Genomic DNA, 19,659 nt, shown 5'->3' with positions numbered 1-19,659 from the left:
GTGGTTCTTTTTCTTTTGCTTTGGGTATCTGTGTTGTCGGCGCCGTCTGTGAAGTAAAATTGTATGTGTTGCCGTGTGCTCGGTAGTCGGATAGCTCTGCATTGTTTCTCTTTTATATTTGCTTTTTGTGTAATATTGTGTTTCTTCTCCTTTTACATGTGCTTTTGGTGTAATTGTATATGTGTGCTTCCTGTTCATCGCGAAATAAATGTGAGTTATGTTGAACTGTTTTCCCGCTTCGCTTCGTCTTTTCTTTCATTGAATCTCCATCTTGCTTCACGTAAAGGGTTGGTCGTGGGCTAAAACGCCCGATAATTAATCGAACCGTCGAGGCCGACGAATAACACCGCTCGGTTATCCCGATAGTACGGAACGGGTCGCTTAAAGTGGCCCGTGTCCGAAGTCGACCTGCGTCGAGGTGCGATCGCCCGGTCTACCCTCCGTGTGGGTACTTAGGTAGGTCGAATTTGGCGAGCAACCCTATCCCACGCGGGGGCCGATTGGCACGATCGTGGTGAGACCGAAAGGTCCACCCGTGACTAGTTCCCGGCGTTAGTCCGAGAGGGTCACGAGTGGATTGTCCGTCCGGTGGGCGACGTGCCGCGATTCGAGTTACGTGGCCGTCCGCACGCCGGCGGGCGCGAATCCGCAACAATATTAATACTGAAGGACCAATTTTGTGCTCCTCCTCGCGGTCGCGTCACGTTTTTCTCAGTATTGTGACCTGCACTGAAAGAAACTTCGTACCTGGAAGAGTGCATCGCACATCGTGGCAAAAGTCAACTTTTAACTCTGAAGAGGAATAAACACTTTTCGTTGAGAGGGGGGCGAGGAGTGAAGAGGCGGGGGGGGCAAGGGAAGCAAATTTTTTGGCGGGGGTAAGCAAATTTAAAGCGGGAAATGGGCGGGGATGAGTGGGCGGGACCTGGGGTGAATTAAGCAGGGTTGAATGTGAGGGGGTGGACAGGGGGGCGGGGTCCCGGGGGCAAGTGGGGCGGGGAATCAAGAGACCAGTGTGTGTGTGTGCGGGGAGTGAAGAGGCGGAGGCGGGGCCGGGGTAATTAAATTTTTGGGCGGGGGTAAGCAAATTGAAGGCGGGGGGGATGGGGCAGGGGCGGGGGATGAGTCGGCGGGGCAAGCACGCCCTGTCCAGTCAATGTCCCTCGAGTATGGGTGAGCTGGTGAGGGTGGTTGAATGAACGGAATCCGTCTGTGACGGGGTTTCGGCTAGTTATTATATTAATACGCTAAGCCATATTTTGTGGACGTATCTCCTCCGAAACTGCCGGACGGATTGTTGCCACTTTCGGCATGCGGGTGCTCTGTGGTCTAATGTGCAGCATAGGTGATGTGAGATCGCGCCAGATGGACAGGTCTGGGAATTTTGGCGATTTTCTCATGTTCACATTTGTTTGCTTGGCGACGTGTGATGACACCACTGAGAGGCGTAATGACGTCATGACATCATCGGTCATTCGTTGACGTCATTACGTCTGTCGTCGACAGAACGTCACCTCTGAGAGGCGGAATACCACTCCTAGAAAACAGCGTCTGCAATGTAAAACCCTCTTCTGTATATGCTGACTACCTCAGAAGGTGCATTTGACACAAAAAATGGAAGAAGAAACATTGTATATCAAGAAATTCTATAAATCACATTGTGAACACTGGATATATTGACGTCCCAAAGATCCCTCACTGAAGAAACTTTGCGCGGAGCATGGTTTTGGTGAGTTAATATTGAAAATAGTGTGAAACTTTCACATTGGAGAAATGTTATGGCCGCCTCCACATGCTATGGCCGCCTCCACATGCTATGGCCGCCTCCACATGCTATGGCCGCCTCCCAACACCACTCACACAGCCGCCTACGCACACTCCACACACACAGACAGGATTGGTTCGAGAGACACACATGCTCTCTCAGCTGCCTCGCCTGGGTTCGAACCCTGACCAAGATATAAACTGTCATCCCGGTGTTTGACAGGCACAGTGATTCATCAATGTGTGTACCCACCCTTGGTTGGACATTAAGCTGAGCATCCCACCTGCCAGCATTAGTTGGTGGACGTTGAAGATCCCAAAGTGTCCTTTGTGAAGACGAGGTGAGCCATCATCAGCACCATGAACAAATTCCAAATCCTGCCCGAACCAGCATAGGGCATTGCATCACTGACATAGTTATGCCGTCAGCCAATGATGCTACCCCACAACTTTGTGCTGCATATGAATGAAGAAGGACTGAACGAGTGGACGATTCCCCCAGTACATTTTGTGTTGTGTCCATTTGATGAGATTTCATTTTCTTCACAAGGAGATTTTTACCACAGATGGTTTTTATTGATTAATTTGTATAAACAGAAATAGAACATTTATTCAATTCAATCATAATAAAATATTCATAAAGATTTGCTGAACATTTTGGGAGAAAGGTTATGAAGGATGGTTGATATCATGAAAGGGAGTTGGAGATGAAAAGATGGAGGTGTTGGATGAAGATAACACTGTTGAAGGCCATAAAGATAACACCGAGCATGGACTGGACATATGATGAGATAGGAAGGATTACGAAAGAGAGGTTGTGGAAGGAACAATGAAAATGAAATGATAGAGGGAGCCAATGAGAAGCATGTTGACGGCCATTCAGAAAGTCTCCAGCTTGACTCATTTTATGATTTGTTCAGACCCAATAAATATCGATCGTCGATCGATGCACTCTTGTTTTTATTTATTTATAAACAACCTTTTGTTTATTTTCGCAAGACCTCTGAACAGAAGTCTAACTATGAGTTGGTCAAATGAAAGGACTGAAATCAGAGCAATAAGTCAAATAACTCTATAAGAAAGGTCCAAAGGGAATTCATGAGGACGTGGCGTTCACACTGGGAGATGATGTCCCTTCATGCGCCACTGAAAAATAACAACTGGGCAACTAAATTTCTTTGAGAAAGAAACGGCACTGAGTCTGAGCCAAGATAATGATGTCCCAAAGAGGCAACCACACTCGAAGAAGTTGATACATTCCACAGCTTTTGACCAACAACGCAAGATGAACAGGAACGTTGGTGAGACCGAGTCCAATCACTGGGTCAGGGCAGTCCATCCTCACCGAGAATCAGATCTGGATACTAGAATTTTATCCATCATGTGAAAGTTCTCAGTGAGATGGGTTCCCAGGATATTGACTGCTGATTTGAAGAGAGAGTGATTTGACCTCCAGGGAAAATTTTAAACAGTTTAAAACAAACGTCGAGGGCGTCATGAACACGATTGTGATTCAGGAAGAGTTATGGGTTCACTGCTTTGATCTTGAGACCAAATAGCAGAGCATGCCGTGTAAGCACACATTGTGCCGACGGCCGGATTAAGACGTTGTGGGGCCCTCGGCCATTTTAAATGTTGAAGGCCATATCCAATGCCCTATTTGTCTATTCACATTCAGTTTTGTAGAGATTGGTGAAGGCTTCATCCAAAAGCCCTAGGTGTGGGGCCCTTCAGATGGTGCCCGAGGCCATGGCCTGTCTGGCATGTGACTGAATCCGGCCCCGATTGTGCGATGAACCCTTGTTGCTCGTCTTACCTCCCTGGAAGCACAACAACATTGAAGTGTCATCTGGAAAGGTTGTGGCTACTTTTTGTGGGATTGCAGCGTCAAGGCTCTCATGACTCTCCATTTCATCAGGTGAGAGACATTATATTGAGGATTCCTGTGCTGATGAACTGCCACAGTTGTAAGATGCTACAAATAATGAGGAAATAATTTCAGAGGTTGAGAACATTCTGAAAAAGCAAGGTCAGGCTTGTAATGTACTGAAATGGGAGATGCTTAGCAGGCAGACACGATGCGGAGGAACAGTCGAGCCGGGCTGTGTTGCACAAGTGCGAGCGCGGGCGTACTGTGCCCGCGGCTCCCCTTTATTCCGTATTCGGCACACTCCCGAGCCGGGCGACTCCAGCATTACTACGACGCCTCAGGCGGCGCGCACACCTCATATCCCTTGCCGATACACTGACCACCACGACCACTCCTCCCATCATCACGCCCATCACGCATCATCACCATGCCCTTCCCCGTAGGCCCGCAGACTCCACCACACTCCTCCCCCCTAAAACTATGATTATTAAATGATTACCATTATAAGAAGCATACAGAACACGAAGAACTCCGTATAATAATCATGAAAATAAAATGAAAATAGCGAAGTATAACAGCACACCACATCATATAATGTGTCGATGCGAGCGAGTGGAGCAGTAAAGGCCAGGTTCCAAAGACGGAGGTGCACAAAGCACCCACCACACTCTGACCGCGTTACCGATATGAAGCAGCAAATGAGAAGCACAGCAGCACTACGCAGCAAAACGCCCCCAGGCGGCCCATGCTGACATGGCCCTCGCCGAGGTCGTGACGCCCTTTCGAGCCAACCTCCCCCGGCACCATCAAACGCCTCCGGCCCACTCCCCCCAGGCAGACCCGACGTAGATAAACATTCCGAGGCCGGAAGCCCGCTATCTGGAAGCCGTGGCGCCAGCCTTGATCGACCTTGGCCGGGGGCACTGAACAGCGCCGCTGGCTGCACGCATTCAATGCTCCAAAACAACTCACGCACCACAATCAGTTGAGATGCCAACGCCCGTCCAAACGGCCTTGAGCGAACACAGAGAGCTGCGCTCGCAACCAGAGGTGGGGGTAACGCCGACCAGGGCACCAGTCTTGGTTCCGAGTCGACCTCCGAGACCCACACGGCAGCTAGACGGGAGCAACTCCATTTAAACCACACTGCAATCATAGGCTCGTTATAAATCACTACAAACATTATTCGAAGCATTGCAAACTCATTTTTCCGTACAGCGCGCTTTTCTGATAAAATCACAGCACATGACAAAGCAACTACCTGCGGCCCGGGACAATGGAAGGCCAACCCAACCTTTTTATTCGCCACCACCGCTCCTGAAGCCCCCACATCACATTGATCATAATACAACTCCCATTGACTGATCTCCGCCAAATCCACTTTCACACGAGAACTGCTGGCATTTATTTCAACAACGTTAAACTGCATCACTAGAGCAAGGAAAAACACATATGCCATGAACAACAACCCACAACCCACATTACGAGTCCGCTTCTTGGTTGCCGACTCGATGTTGTGACTCGCGACTCCCTTTAACGCCACGGGCTCACCGCCACCTGTTGAAGCTGCCTGCACAACACCGACGCGCATTGCCTCACGAACCCTGCCGAAGCGCGGGAACTCATCGCGAGCGAAGCGCGGGAACTCATCGCCAGAGCTGATATGGCTCTCGCCGCTCCCGAACCGCACATCACTGCTGCCGGCAACAACGAACGGTCGCTCCCGCTGCATCGACCCGGCCCCCGCCGCCAGAGCCTCGCCCTCGGGACTCGACGAAGGCCTCAAAGAGAGCACTGGCACATCTGGAGGTACGAACCGGAGATCCAGTCCGAGGTGCGCCAGCCAGTCCCGACCCAAAAGGGGGGCCCCTCCCCTCGTACAACGAACACCGAGAGCCGGGCGCGTCGATCTCGGTAGCGCACTGAGACGTCGGCCCTCGCAAGCGGTGCAATCTCCTCACCGGTGTACGTGTATAACGACAAGGCCGTCTTGACCAGGCGAATACCGCGAAGACCACGATCCGCCCGCTCATCCATGACCGACACTGCCGCCCCGGTATCCACGCAAAACACAGTCGGTTGGCCATTCACTTCAACCTCAACCGTGAAAGGCGTCGTCATCTCCGAACCAACGGAAAACAGACTCAACCGTGGTTGCATCTCCCGCTCCGGCTCGCCGGCATCGTCAGGCCCCGGTTGCAGGCCGATCTCCAGGTCACTGGGGTCCTGCTGCGGTGCCCCTTCGCTCCCGGTGCGATCGTGCTGCGGTGCCCCTTCGCTCCCGGTGCGACCGTGCTGCGGTGCCCCTTCGCTCCCGGTGCGACCGTGCTGCGGTTCCCCTCGTCCCGCACCGCCAGGCGCGCGTGCGACCTGCGGCACTTGAGCCATCGCTCGGACTCCGGGCTGCGCGACCCGCGGCACTTGTGCGGTCACCGCGTGGACCTCGGGATTAGCCGCCATGCCCCAGCTGGAGCTACTCATTACGTCCTGGCCAGCAATGGCGCGGACATCCGTGAGTGTCTGCTCGACAGATGAAGCAGTCGCGACCGCCGAGTCGAATGTGATGTCGGTCAACCGCAGGGTGGCTGCTACCATCTTTGCGTCTCGCAGACCAGAAATAAAACGATCTCTGAGCCGTGCCGGACGCTCCTCTGTCGTGAATTTGCACGGCACAGCCGAATGCGATGCGCGGGCAGCACGAGTGGACTCAATTCGACACCCGATCCGTGCCTCGATCACTTCACCCTCCCCTGCCACTGATCTTGTCATCTCCGGATCAATTGGAAGCAGGTTTCGACCCGGGCCGGAAGGATCGCTTCGCACACCGCCATCGATGACTGTAACAATGGGCGATGACCCTCGGCCCACACACCGTAGACGATCTCGAGTGCTCAGACCGCCGTCCGAGTGATTGCATTGCAACGCTCACCCACGACCCGCGCCGCAGACCGTGCGCGTGGCCATGCGTGCCTGGCCCATCGCGATGACCCCCAGACCATCTGCTGTGCCCCGACCATCGAGACCTCGGACATTCTCCAGAGCTTGCGCGACGTCCCACGCCGCGTTCGAGCCGAAACGCGTGTCCTCGACAAAACGAACAGTGAGCGCGGCCGTTGCCCACTCGACGTGGCAGAAGTCGATTCCGACGAAGGCGGGCACACGTACGTTTGCCGTGCACCGACCCTCTGCCATTGCCATGCTTCTGCTGGAGAGACCTTTGGCTCCGTAGCTTGGAACCGCACGGGTCATTTGCCGCCCTGCACACGCCGATCCGAAGATCCTCGTTCGCCAACTGTAATGTACTGAAATGGGAGATGCTTAGCAGGCAGACACGATGCGGAGGAACAGTCGAGCCGGGCTGTGTTGCACAAGTGCGAGCGCGGGCGTACTGTGCCCGCGGCTCCCCTTTATTCCGTATTCGGCACACTCCCGAGCCGGGCGACTCCAGCATTACTACGACGCCTCAGGCGGCGCGCACACCTCATATCCCTTGCCGATACACTGACCACCACGACCACTCCTCCCATCATCACGCCCATCACGCATCATCACCATGCCCTTCCCCGTAGGCCCGCAGACTCCACCACAAGGCTGTTTACTAATCTCCTTGATCAAGATGCAACAGAGATGGACGAACTGCAATTATCTCAAGGGAGACAATGTTGAAAATAAATAATGTTTTTTTTGGTCAAACAAGAAAGTGAACACCCGTCGTTGAACTGGAATAACTGAAGGGTGGAGGTTTGGATGTGAGAGTGAAATGAGAAACCAAGGTTAGAGAAACATGGAAAGATGCTCATGGAAAGGAACCTTTATTCAGGAAAAGTTATGAGAAGAGAATTTTTCAATAATTACACAATGAATGTTTTAAGGACAGGATTTGAATGAGATCTTGATTGAAGTTGTTTACATGGAATCTGCAGGTGGGTTTGGTAATCTGGTTGGGGTGAAGGATGTTGGGAAAAAAACAAATCGGATTTCTGATTGACCAAGTCCTTGAGTCGATGAGGTGGAGGAGACCATGGTCACAGTTCAGACTGGAGATGATTCAGCAGAATATTTGAAGTCAATCCAGATGATGGCAGCAGCTAAATGGAGGGGAAGAAATGTAAATACAACGTTCGAGTTTAAATGTGTTTGTTATTACAGTAATGAAGTCACACACGATGTACAGTAATGAAGTCATCAATGATGTACAGTGATGAAGTCACGCATGACGTCCAGTAATGAAGTCACACATGATGTACAGTGATGAAGTCACACATGATGTACAGTGATGAAGTCACACATGATGTACAGTTATGAAATCACACACGATGTATATTAATGAAGTCACACACGATGTACAGAAATGACGTCACACATGAGGTACAGTGATGAAGTCACCCATGATGTGCAGTAATGAAGTCATCCATGATGTACAGTGATGAAGTCACGCATGACGTCCAGTAATGAAGTCACACATGATGTACAGAAATGACGTCACGCATGATGTTCAGTGATGAAGTCGTGCATGATATTCAGTGATGACGTCACACATGATGTACAGTGATGAAGTCAAGCAGCGAACACCAAGGGTTAATATCTGCAGTTCCCTTCATGATTGGCATTGATTGTATAAACCAGGGAGAGACTCCACCTGTTTGATGGATTCACTCAACTTATTAAATTCTCTACACTTGGAATTATTTATTTCTCATCATGGTATTTTGAACAAGGAAGTGACAGATTGACAAACATGGACACAAAAAGGATCCAGGTGATGAAATCAGTCCATCGAGTGTTTACCGTACCTTAGTTCTGGAGATTGTTCATTTGAAAAAGCTTGAATCAGCCATCTGCATGAGCCTGGTGAATCGCTTTGCATTCCTGGAGAGCTTGCATGAAGGAGTGATGAGGGAATCACAGCCAAACATGGCATCTTCCTCTCCAGCGGCCATAAATATGACTTCTTCCTCTGCACACACATCAACAAAAGGAAGTCAAAACCACTCAACAGCATTGTCATCATCATCTCCATCATTGTCCTGCCTTCCATCACAACCCTGGAATGAATATCTCTCTCTCTCTCTCTCTCTCTCTCTCTCTCTCTCTCTCTCTCTCTCTCTCTCTCTCTCTCTCTCTCTCTCTCTCTCTCTCTCTCTCTCTCTCTCTCTCTATCTCTCTCTCTCTCTCTCTCTCTCTCTCTCTCTCTCTCTCTCTCTCTCTCTCTCTCTCTCTCTCTCTCTCTCTCTCTCTCTCCATTTCTGTGTTTCTCCCTTTCCCTCATTTTCTACATTTCAGTTCATGTTTTATTTCACTTACAAGGGAATTTCTGCAATTTGTTCCATCATTCCTGTGCTTCATACAGAGCCCACAAATCCCCACTTACTGTCCGAATTAAAATAACGAAACCTCATCTGATGACGTAGAAGTGAACCATGATGGAGTGCTTCATGGAAGAGAGCTCAAGTCTTTCATCACTGAATGAAAGTGCGTTTTAATAAAAATTTCGATTTTTCAAACAATTGATTTTAATGAACATCCAGGTGTTCACAATGACTACTGTGTGGAATCACTGACACTCATCCCAGACTTCCACCAATTGTAATATTTGTTTGGTGCTTGTCTGGCTTCAAGTGAAGCAAAATATTGATTTGTTTTCAACACTTCTGAAGCACAGACGAAATGGGGCATGATGGAGGTGAGGAACATCTAATTTAGACAAAGTTTCGGATAACGTGTATTGTAAGGTAAGATGCTTGGTAACTTACGTTCCATCCGGTAGGATGGTTTGACGTATGATGGTGGCGGAGGAGGGAACGGGCGTCTCTTCTGAGGGGTCTTTGGAAAAACAATAAAAATAAGAAAGATTAAATACATTGATATGTTCATCAGTTTGATAACTTGTTCAGGATGTGGCACAGAATGAAAATCACTGATAAAACAGGTAATCAGTGAAAAGGTCAATTCGTTGATCTAATCCAATCAAGGGGAGTTAAAATACTTGTGATTTATCCTGCGTGGAGATGACCGTGCCAATAAGTTACCTTTCCCACCAAAATTATAATCACAATTATCTCTACAATTGAGGATATTATTCTTCGTCAAATCAAGTGTTTACCTGTAAGAATGCTTACCTGTTGAAGGTCCTGAATATGGCCGGGCCCCTCAACACCATGCTGCTTCTGCTGCTGTTGCAGCACTTGATGAGAATGAGGCTTCTGTTCCTGCTGGAACCCTTGAACAACATCTTGTGTTTGCTGTTGCTGCTGTTGTGGCTTGCTATCATGGCGAGGATTATGTTGTTGTGGCTTGCTATCATGGCGAGGCTTCTGTTGTTGTGGCTTGCGATCATGGCAAGGCTTCTGTTGTTGTGGCTCACTATCATGGCGAGGCTTCTGTTGTTGTGGCTCGCTATCATGGCGAGGCTTCTGTTGTTGTGGCTCGCTATCATGGCGAGGCTTCTGTTGTTGTGGCTCACTATCATGGCGAGGCTTCTGTTGTTGTGGCTCGCTATCATGGCGAGGCTTCTGTTGTTGTGGTTCGTTATCATGACGAGGCTTCTGTTGTTGTGGCTCGCTATCATGGCGAGGCTTCTGTTGTTGCTGTATCACACCAACACCATGGGGTTTCAGTTCAATTTCTGTACTTTTCTTTTCTGCCCGTCTTTGCTTCTTCATTTGTTTGTTGAATTTTTTTTCCTTTTCTTTGAGCAGCTGTTTCTCTTGCTGCTTCACCCGTTGTTTCTCATTCCAATTTTGAGACCACTCAATGACATTCTCATTCCGTTTTTGCTGTCGATGCAGTTTCCAGTCAGCAATCTTTTGCACATGTTCTGCCTCCTCTGCATCAACATTTGCTTCTGCCTCCTCGTTGGTCTCGTCAGATTTTTGACAAGGTTTTTTGAGTTCTTGATCAGTTACTGTCTCTTTTTTCTGTTCCACTCGTCTCTGTTCTTCCTGTCCTCGTCCTCTCTGTTCTTCCTGTTCTATTTGTCTCTGTTCTTCCTGTTGCAGTCGTTTCTGTTCTTCCTGTTTGAGTCGTCTTTCTTCTTCTGCACTTAATCTCAGTTGTTCCTGTTCAAGTCGTTTCTGTTCTTCCTGTCCTGGTGGTTTCTGCTTTTCCTGTTCTCGTTGTTCCTGTTCTTCCTGTTCTCGTCGTCTCTGCTTTTCCTGTTCTACTCGTCTCTGTTCTTCCTCTCTTAATCTCCGGTTTTCCTCTTCTCGTTGTCTCCGGTTTTCCTGTTCCACTCGTCTCTGTTCTTCCTCCTCTCGTCGTTTTTCCTCCTTCCCCTCACTTCGCCAAACCTCTTGTTCCCGAGAGTGCACATCTTTTTCCCTCTTATAAATCTCCTGCTCCAGCTGATGTACCTCTTTCTCTCTCCGGAACAACTCTTCCTCTTTTCTTTTTTTGGTCTCTAAAAATCGCTCTTGCCGACCACGCTCCTCCTCTTCTCGTTGGTTCAACATTCTCTCCATTTTCTCAACATCCTTTTCTCGTTCTCTAATCTCTTCCTCTTGCCGGCATGTCTCAATCTCTCTATGTTTTATTTCCCCTTCTTTTAACATCTTCCTTTTTTCGAATTGAACCCGTTTTTCCTGCTCCATTCCCTCGAGTTCAGAAATCCCTTTCTGTAATTTCTCCACCATGTACTCACTCTTGAGAACCTCTTTCTCTTTTCGTTCGATCTCAAGCCATGCACGTGTATGCTCCTGATACACTGATTCCCTCCATTGCACAAATTTTTGGAATTCTCTCCGATCTTCCTCCTCTATTTGCCTCCACTCTGCCGTCTTTCTTTTCTTTAGCTCTTCATTATGTTTTTTATCTTCTCCTCTTCATCTTTTTTTCTCATTTCCTCTTCCTTGCTTTTCCTCTGCTGTTCTTTTTCGATTTCGTTCTGCTTTTCTTTCTCTTTCGTCCATTCCTCTTCCTCATATTTTTGTTGCACAACTTTTTCCTGAACTGTTTGCTCTCCAAGCTGAACTAACAGTTCTCTTTCTTTCAGTTCTTCCTCTTTTTGGTGCAACTTTTCCCCCATCTCCTGTAGTTTTTCATTCTCTCTCTGCCACAACATCATCCTCTGATCCTGTTCCTTTACATCCTGCAGCTCCACTGTTTCTGTTTTTGGAACCTCCTCGAGCAACGGCTGCTCTTTCGTTCCAATTTTGTTCTTTAAATGTTTGCGGCCACATCCAAAACTGCAAGAAACAGACACAATACTTATCAGTTTGAGCTAAAATGAAGTACAGTAACTATTATATAATGTGAAGTGTGGTGTCTGTCCATATGTTTGTAAGGTCGCACGTTCGGCTGTCTCCCATTTCTAGCGGTCCCTTCTCACACACTGCGTTTCAAAAGCTCCACATGCAGGCAAAGTTTAACGTTTAACCGGAAGAAATGCATGAAGATATGACCTGGGCTGAAAGGATGGCTTCCAGGAACGCACACTTGACTCGAAGCTGTCTCACTAGCCTGGGTTAGCATCCTGAGTGTTTCACCGACTGGGTGAATAATCAATGTGTGTGCCGTTCCTCCGATGTACGTTAAACTGGGTGTCCCGTCTGCCATCAGTTGATGGACGTGAAAGATCCCCACGGTGATGTTTGAGAATGAAGTGTGGGCGCGCTATTGGTGGCAGTATGGCCAATTTACAAATTCCTGCCAAAACTACTGCTGGGAAGGCAATGGCAAAACATCTCGTGTAACCCTTGCTCAGGATCCTGCTTAGGCAGTGACACCGATGCTCCAGGTGAGTATGAGGATTATCAAAATGTTGAACAAACCAAATGTCAGCGTTGTTAATAACAGGAACCTTTCCTAAAATTCTTAAGATCCTGAAGACCCCCATGACCTTTCAGACCCCCAAATAATGATAAAATCCCAAAGAACATCAAGATCGCTCAGTGCACCAAAACCGTAAAGACCCCCATGACCCTTGAAGACCCTTTAGACCCCTTCACCTTTTGGAACCCATTAACCATTTCACCCCACAGAAACTTATAAACCTTTACTTCCCTGAAGTCCCTTTGGACCCCTTGGACCTTCACACAATTTGGACCCTTTACACCTTTCAGACAGATTTCACAATTGACAACTTCGAGCTTTAGACCAGTTAACCTTGTTAGAACATTTTTACAAGCCTGAGAAACTGGACCCTTTCAACCCCTTCGACCCTAACTTCAATTGGAACATACCCTTTAGACCTGAAAACCATCGAGAACCTTTTAAACACACACCACACAAACATCAACAGTCTTCTTGAAAACACAGACTTCACTTTTTCAGCAAGTAATGTTCAAACTCGACCCACCCAGAGGGAGGGTACTCTGCTCGTTATTTGTGAAAATTAAATGTAAATTCGTTTAAAATTCCTGAGCGATCTTGTCCCCTTGGATGAAGGAATTATAATATTGATGAAAATGTCACTTGTGTTCCTTGCCAGTGAACGTGGGGCTTTTTATTGTGCCTCTTCTTAATATTGAAGCACGACGATGGTCGAAACGATATCACCACCACAAATAAGAAGATGGCAATGGAGACGAAGACCACATCACAAAATGTGGAGATCGGTGGTTCCTCCGCAGCCTCATTCTGGTAAATCTATGGACATGGAAAAGGGCAGGGACAGGAGAAAAGTTTATTACATTTCAAATTAAACTAAACAATATATTTACAATTATTTAACAGAATCCAAAACTTCGTGACAAAGAACAAGATGTTGGTGAAATTTTCTTTCGAGTACAAACACAACGGGTCATGGAATGTATGAGAATTTATCATTTGTTAAAGATAAGGGGTTAGACCCAACTTTTCAAGGTACATTTCATCATCATCATCCTCATCATCATCATCATCATCATCATCATCATCATCATCATCATCATCATCATCATCATCATCATCATCATCATCATCATCATCATCATCCCGTTTTCAATCCTCTCCAGCATGAAGGTGTCATTTTACTCACACTGGGTACATTCGTTTTGTGACCATGTTTGACAAGAACAGTTTTGTAAAAGGGTTTGAAAGGAATTTGTGATTTGTTCAGAATGCTGGTGATAACTCGCCTACTCTTTGTGAGAAACACCGTGGGATCTTTAACGTCCACCAATGAGTAAAGTGTCCCCTGAAGATTCCTCCATCGACTAGACCATGAAGGACCTTCTTGAAGGGAAAATTCCAACTTTGCTTGGTGAGTAAAGTTAACCCAAAACCTGCAGTTTCTAACTAAAGATAAACTCTCTTTTGTATTCCTCATCACATCCTCATGGCAATGAGAGATCGCAACCATTGAAAGGACAGACAAGGAAGATTAAATATGGCATTTAAACTGTGCACCAACACACACTGGCCTACTCCTTTTTAAACGCTACTCCAGGAATCTTTGACTTCTCCCAAAGATTGCCATTGGACAAGACAGCCATCTTAATTTGGTCTCTGAAGGGAAAGAACGTTAAGGCGGCTGTCCTAATTGTGACGGAATATTCTGGATCTGGTGCACAAGGATGACAGCTTTTATAAATGGATCCGATTACAATGGAATTAAACTCGGATAAGACAAAAGAAAATGTCCCAAACAGGTTCCCTGTAAAATCACAAATGTATCCGGTTTACCAACTTGAAAAAGTACCAACGTGTGACAGTTTGTGTGTACCTTTCCCCGAGGGTATCTTACAAATCCCCACTTTCGTGTTGAGTTCCTTCCCGAGTCCGTCATCTCTTACAATCCCCACTTACCTGCTGCGGAGGTCGCGATGTCCCACCGACGACGACCAGCACGAAGAGCGCGATAAGAACCAACATCTCTGCCGTCCGTCGATCCTCCAACTGACGTTTCAACAATACGTCTCTACCTTATGTATTGTTGGAATTGTCATTGTGACGTCAAACAACCTCAGTGACGTCAGTGTTCCTGGTGTTTGAAGAGAACGAATTGATCGGATCGGGATACAGAAATGGAGAATTTATTTTAATTTTTACCTCATTCTTCACCATTCAGAGATGGGGTCAAAACGATATCTGGCACGATATCCCCAAAAGTTATATGGACGGACTATGTCCAGTAATGTCACGTGACGTTGAGAAACCGGATCGTGTAAAATGTCCACTGTGACGTCATCGACAGGTTAACCGTCCCACACCTTTTGACATGACACCATTTGAGTCCCAAAATGAGTGGTAAATGAAATACACACATGTTACCATGGTAACCAAAACTATAAATAACACTCACACGTCACACTCACTGAATCTCACAATGAAGAATCAACTCCCAGGATGAGTTCATGTCAAACCAGCGATTTTACACAAAACTGGATATTTTAATAAATAATGTGGCATGGTGAACGTCATCGATTCACTTCCTGTTCTGTTTTCGGTTATTATGGCTGTTGTGATGTTAATATACAAGGTACTGTAATGATCTGCAATCCATGGAGACACGTCACAGGATGTGACGTGCCATGTGGGCGGAGTCTGGCGGGGTGGGTCTTCACCAGCGGGTGACGTCACTGGTAGTCAGATTCTCATTGGCGGTTAAAAAACAAACAAAAAACTAAATGTTTCCTTCAAAGATGATCAGAAAGATCGAGAGCGGGACCAGTACAACAGGGCCTTGTGATGGAGGGTTCTCTCATCGAGTGGAGATAACATTCCCTGATAATTATGATTCACTGTGATTTCAACATTTGAATGTTCAAAATTAAGTTTATAAACTGTGGTGGAATTAAAGAAGAAGAAGACAAAACCGCACCACGTGACGTGTGACTTGCTTGTGGAGCAATCGCTGACAAACTGCTCTGATGAAAGGACGGTCCCTCGGTTCTTGTCGTTGACCGGCGTTGTCGTCCATTGAGGCTTAAAGGGTGAGAGTTGAGAGTGAACCTCGCTCTGTGTGTTTGCTGGTTAATTATTGTTATACTTGGCTGTAGTCGATTGTTGATTAACCTTTTTGTTTGTGTTTGTGGAGATGGCTTCAATCAAGCAAATGAAAGCCGAATTCAAACCAGAGGCCTCTCTCTCTCTCTGTCTCTCTGTCTCTCTGTCTCTCTGTCTCTCTGTCTCTCTGTCTCTCTGTCTCTCTGTCTCTCTGTCTCTCTGTCTCTGTCTCTGTCTCTGTCTCTCTCTGTCTCTCTCTGTCTCTCTCTGTCTCTCTCTGTCTCTCTGTGTCTCTCTGTGTCTCTCTGTGTCTCTCTGTGTCTCTCTGTCTCTCTGTCTCTCTGTCTCTCTGTCTCTCTGTCTCTCTGTCTCTGTCTCTGTCTCTCTCTCCACAGCTGTTGCTCACTTGGCACGTGCGTGGAATCGCGAAGACCTGTTGCTCAGTTCCTGGCGGTACGCGCGGAGCCTGTGTTGCTTTCTCCTTTCCCTCTTCTCATCGTCTAAATGTTTTAGTTTTCGTTTTCTCTTGACCCCCTTTCTCCTTGTTTTCTCTTTTCCATTGAGCGAGAGAGAGAGAGAAAGAGAGCGCGCACGGTAGTTGGAGTTCGGGTTTCTCAGAACCCCTCCTGGTTTTGAGACCTGGTTTCCATCCGACGTGTTTTGTTAGTTTTTGCCATTGCTTTGGCTCCTTTGAACGATTCTTGGACCGCGTCCATATTATTATCATTCGTATTATTATTATTATTTTCCCCCATTCGCCAGCATCGCTTGTTTATTGGTTTTTATTATTATTATTATTATTATTATTTTTTTATTTTTTTTAATACCCCAAGGCATTGAGTGTTATTGCACCTAAATCATGGCGAACGTTGAGCTGTTAGAGTCTTTAAGTCGGAAAAATGGCTTTTCGTGTACGCCACCACCCGAAATCTCAGTTGAAAAAGTTGTTTTGTGTGTCGGAAAATTGATCGGCATGCATAGTGTAATAGCTGCATCGAGAATGAATCAGCGTGTTGTTATCTTCGTCGCTAAAGAGGAAATGGTGGCGCAGCTTGTGGAGTCAGGACTGACTGTGGAGCCGGATATATTCCTCTTCATATCACCCCTCGATGTTCCATCGATGAAGGTACTCCTGTCAAATATTCCTCCCTTCATAAAAAACGAGCAGGTGAAGCCTGCTTTAGAACAGTATGGCACTGTTGTTTCAAAAATAACTTTCATTCCTGTTCGCTTTAAGGACCACAGTACAAAACATATTCTTTCCTTTCGACGTCAACTATTTATTATTCCGAAGCCAAACATTCGTGAGCTCGACGTGATGTTAAGAATTGAACATGAAAAGTTTACTTACCGCATCTTTGCCACATCTCAGACTTTAGTGTGTTACAAATGTGGACAGTGTGGTCACATGAAAAATGAATGCCCAAGGGTCGTTGAAAAAGAATCAAGTAAAGTTGAAAATGTAAATGAACCTGAGGTCACTGGGGTGTCTACTGAGGCAGGAGAAAACTCTGAAAATCAAACAAATGGAAAAAATGAGTCTGGTTGGGTGACACGAGGAAAACGAAGGCACCAAAGTGCAGTTTTAGTCGAACCTTCTTCATACGCGGAAGCGGTCGCTGTGAAGAGGGTTTCACTCAATCGGAAAGAGAGTAACCAAAATCCTTCAGATGTTTATGCTTGTCCTCTCACATGTGATGACGAGGAGACTATGGAGCTTCAAAACAAACCATCAGTAGATGTCCCAGGTGGAGACGAAACTTGTTCTGGACATACAGTAGGTAGTCATACACTGAAGCAGGATGTTCATGCGGAGATTGTGTCTAACACCCAAGAACCAACTGTTGAAACCATAGTCGTGCCTAATACCTCAGAACCAGCAGTTCAGACTACAGTAGAGCCTAATAACTCAGAGCCATCTGTCCAAACTATAGTTGTGCCGAACACCACAGAACAATCTCACCAAACTGTAATTGCACCGAGTACCATAGAACTGCCTATCACATCTACAGCCACACCCATTACCTCAGTGACTTTGAAGCAGACACCTGAAAAGTTAGAAGGAAATCTGCTTCCTGAGGATTCCTTTTTCGTGAAACCATTTCCAATGTCTGCTATATCTGTAAAGAAAAAGGATGCTAAATTTTAACAGGAGTCGTGTGATTCCGATGATACTTGTTCAATATCAGATTCTTCTGAGTTGGATGGTGCAGCTGGAGATTCACAAGACCACAAGGGCTCAAATGCAATGCTTTTAGGATCTTTTGGACTTCTCTTTACGGAAGGAAAAATACTTTTCATAGCAAGCTACAATGGTGGGATATTGTAAAAATCCACATCAAAATCTTTTGTCAGCAGTATAAACTTCATCACTCTCAGGATAGTCTTTCAAGGATAACGATTCTAGAAAAAGAGGTTTTAGAATTGCAAAGAAATCCTCTTGAGTTGAACAGAAATCAAGGATTACGTAAAGAATTTATGACTAAAAAAGAACTTCTTCACAGTCTTGTCAATGAAAGGGCTAAAGGGGCTTTAGTGCGGCTCAAGATTAAAAATTTGAGTCTTTTTGACACTTCCTCAAAGTTTTTCTTCTCTTTGGAGAGGAAAACTAAAGCTCAACAACAACTATTATCTGTACAATCACCTGAAGGAGAGATAGTAAGTGAACCTAAGATGATTAAAAGAATTGTAGTCGATTATTTTTCTTCTTTATTCTGTGCAAAAAAGATTGATTTGAATGTTGCAAAAGCCTTTATTGAACCTTTACCCAAGTTGTCTGAGTCACAGCGAGCCTCTTTGGAGAGTTCCATCACGCTGGAGGAGTTGGTCTTGCTCTTTCCAGTATGGCGTGCGGGAAAGCTCCTGGTCTGGATGGAAGATGGATGGATGAAATCTTTTGGGACATTATCGGACCCGAACTTTTGGAAGTACTCAAGGAAAGTTTTCAAGTTGGGGAGCTCCCCCTAAGTTTCCGGCGAGCCGTTGTTTCCTTGTTACCAAAGAAGGGAGACACCCAGTTACTCAGAAACTGGCGTCCTGTCTCCTTACTGAACACCGACTACAAGATTTTTTCAAAGGTCCTTGCCTCTCGCTTAAAATTGGTAGTCCAATCTTTGGTGCATCCTGATCAAACCTGTTGTGTGCCTGGACGATCAATATATGACAATCTTGGCGCTGTTCGTGACATTGCTGATGTGTGTGATCTTCTGCATAAAAGTGCTGGCTTATTCTTTATTGATCAGGAGCATGCCTTTGATAGTATTGATCATAGTTATCTATTTGCTATCCTAAAGGGTTTTGGTTTTGGTCGTATTTTTGTATCATATATTCAGTTGTTGTATCACAATATTTATAGTTTATTCAAAATAAATAATGAGTTGATTCCTCCCTTTACTGTTGCCAGAGGAATAAGGCAAGGGTGTCCCTTATCCGGACTCCTTTATGTTCTTTCCATTGAACCCCTTTTCGTTAAATTTCGTGAGAAACTTGTGGGATTCTCTGTCGTTCCGGACATACCTGCTATAAAAGTTGTTGCTTATGCAGATGATATCTGCACTACATCCATCCATCGGGACCATACTCCATGCAGAGCGTTGGTGCTGCCTCAGCAGTCTCCTTGGCTATTGGACACAATCCTGGACGGGTCGCCACTCCAACACAGGATACCAGCATGCTGGCACTCATTTTGCCGACCTCGGAAGGATGACAGGCAGAGTCAACCCCACCTGGTATGAATTCAACAGTGGAGTGGGGTTTGAACTCAGGATCAGAGGATTCCAAGCAACCACCCTAAGCATTGAGCCAACACCAGGTGCACTACAATTCAATGTCAAGAAGATGTATCTGAACTACTTAAAACTATGAATAATTTTACCCTTGCTTGCTCAGCCAGAGTAAACTGGACAAAGAGTTATGCCTCCTTTTTTGGATTAGCAATGCATTTTTCCTTCCCAACACTACCTGACAATTTATCTTGGAAGAATAATAGTGTTTACCATTTGGGTGTACACCTTGGTGATGTTCAAAGTATTCAGAAAAACTGGGATGGACTAACAGACAAAGTCTACTCCAGACTTCAGAGGTGGAGGGGCCTTCTGTGCAAATTATCATATCATGGAAGAGTTTTAGTTATTAACAATTTGGTCTCTTCCATCTTGTAG

At 46.2% G+C, this 19,659-nt stretch overlaps 2 protein-coding genes across 2 annotated transcripts in view; one reads left to right on the top strand and one right to left on the bottom strand.

The window, feature by feature from the left end:
* Nucleotides 1–7,430: 7,430 nt before the first annotated feature.
* Nucleotides 7,431–14,556, bottom strand: LOC147015861 (uncharacterized). The gene is given in 7 exon segments (XM_085848441.1): nt 7,431–7,722; nt 8,428–8,591; nt 9,388–9,457; nt 9,754–11,444; nt 11,447–11,817; nt 13,059–13,219; nt 14,360–14,556. Coding segments are annotated over 6 exon segments (2,505 nt in total). The 5' UTR covers nt 14,426–14,556; the 3' UTR covers nt 7,431–7,722; nt 8,428–8,445.
* A 218-nt stretch (nt 14,557–14,774) lies between these two features.
* The window catches only part of LOC147015860 (uncharacterized), a 6,333-nt gene continuing 1,448 nt past the window's right edge, over nt 14,775–19,659 (top strand). Inside the window, exons 1-2 of the mRNA XM_085848442.1 lie at nt 14,775–15,486; nt 15,895–19,659. The exon at nt 15,895–19,659 is cut by the window's right edge and continues 1,448 nt beyond it. Of these exons, the coding sequence (XP_085704568.1) occupies nt 16,359–17,648 (1,290 nt within the window). The 5' untranslated portion in view covers nt 14,775–15,486; nt 15,895–16,358 and the 3' untranslated portion in view covers nt 17,649–19,659. The remainder of the gene's footprint in view (nt 15,487–15,894) is intronic.

This window comes from Eptatretus burgeri, chromosome 12 (genome assembly GCF_056783735.1).
Source record: "Eptatretus burgeri isolate ZD-2024b chromosome 12, Ebu_testis_v1, whole genome shotgun sequence".
NCBI lineage: Eukaryota > Metazoa > Chordata > Myxini > Myxiniformes > Myxinidae > Eptatretus > Eptatretus burgeri.
This window is presented reverse-complemented; position numbering and strand designations above follow the sequence as displayed.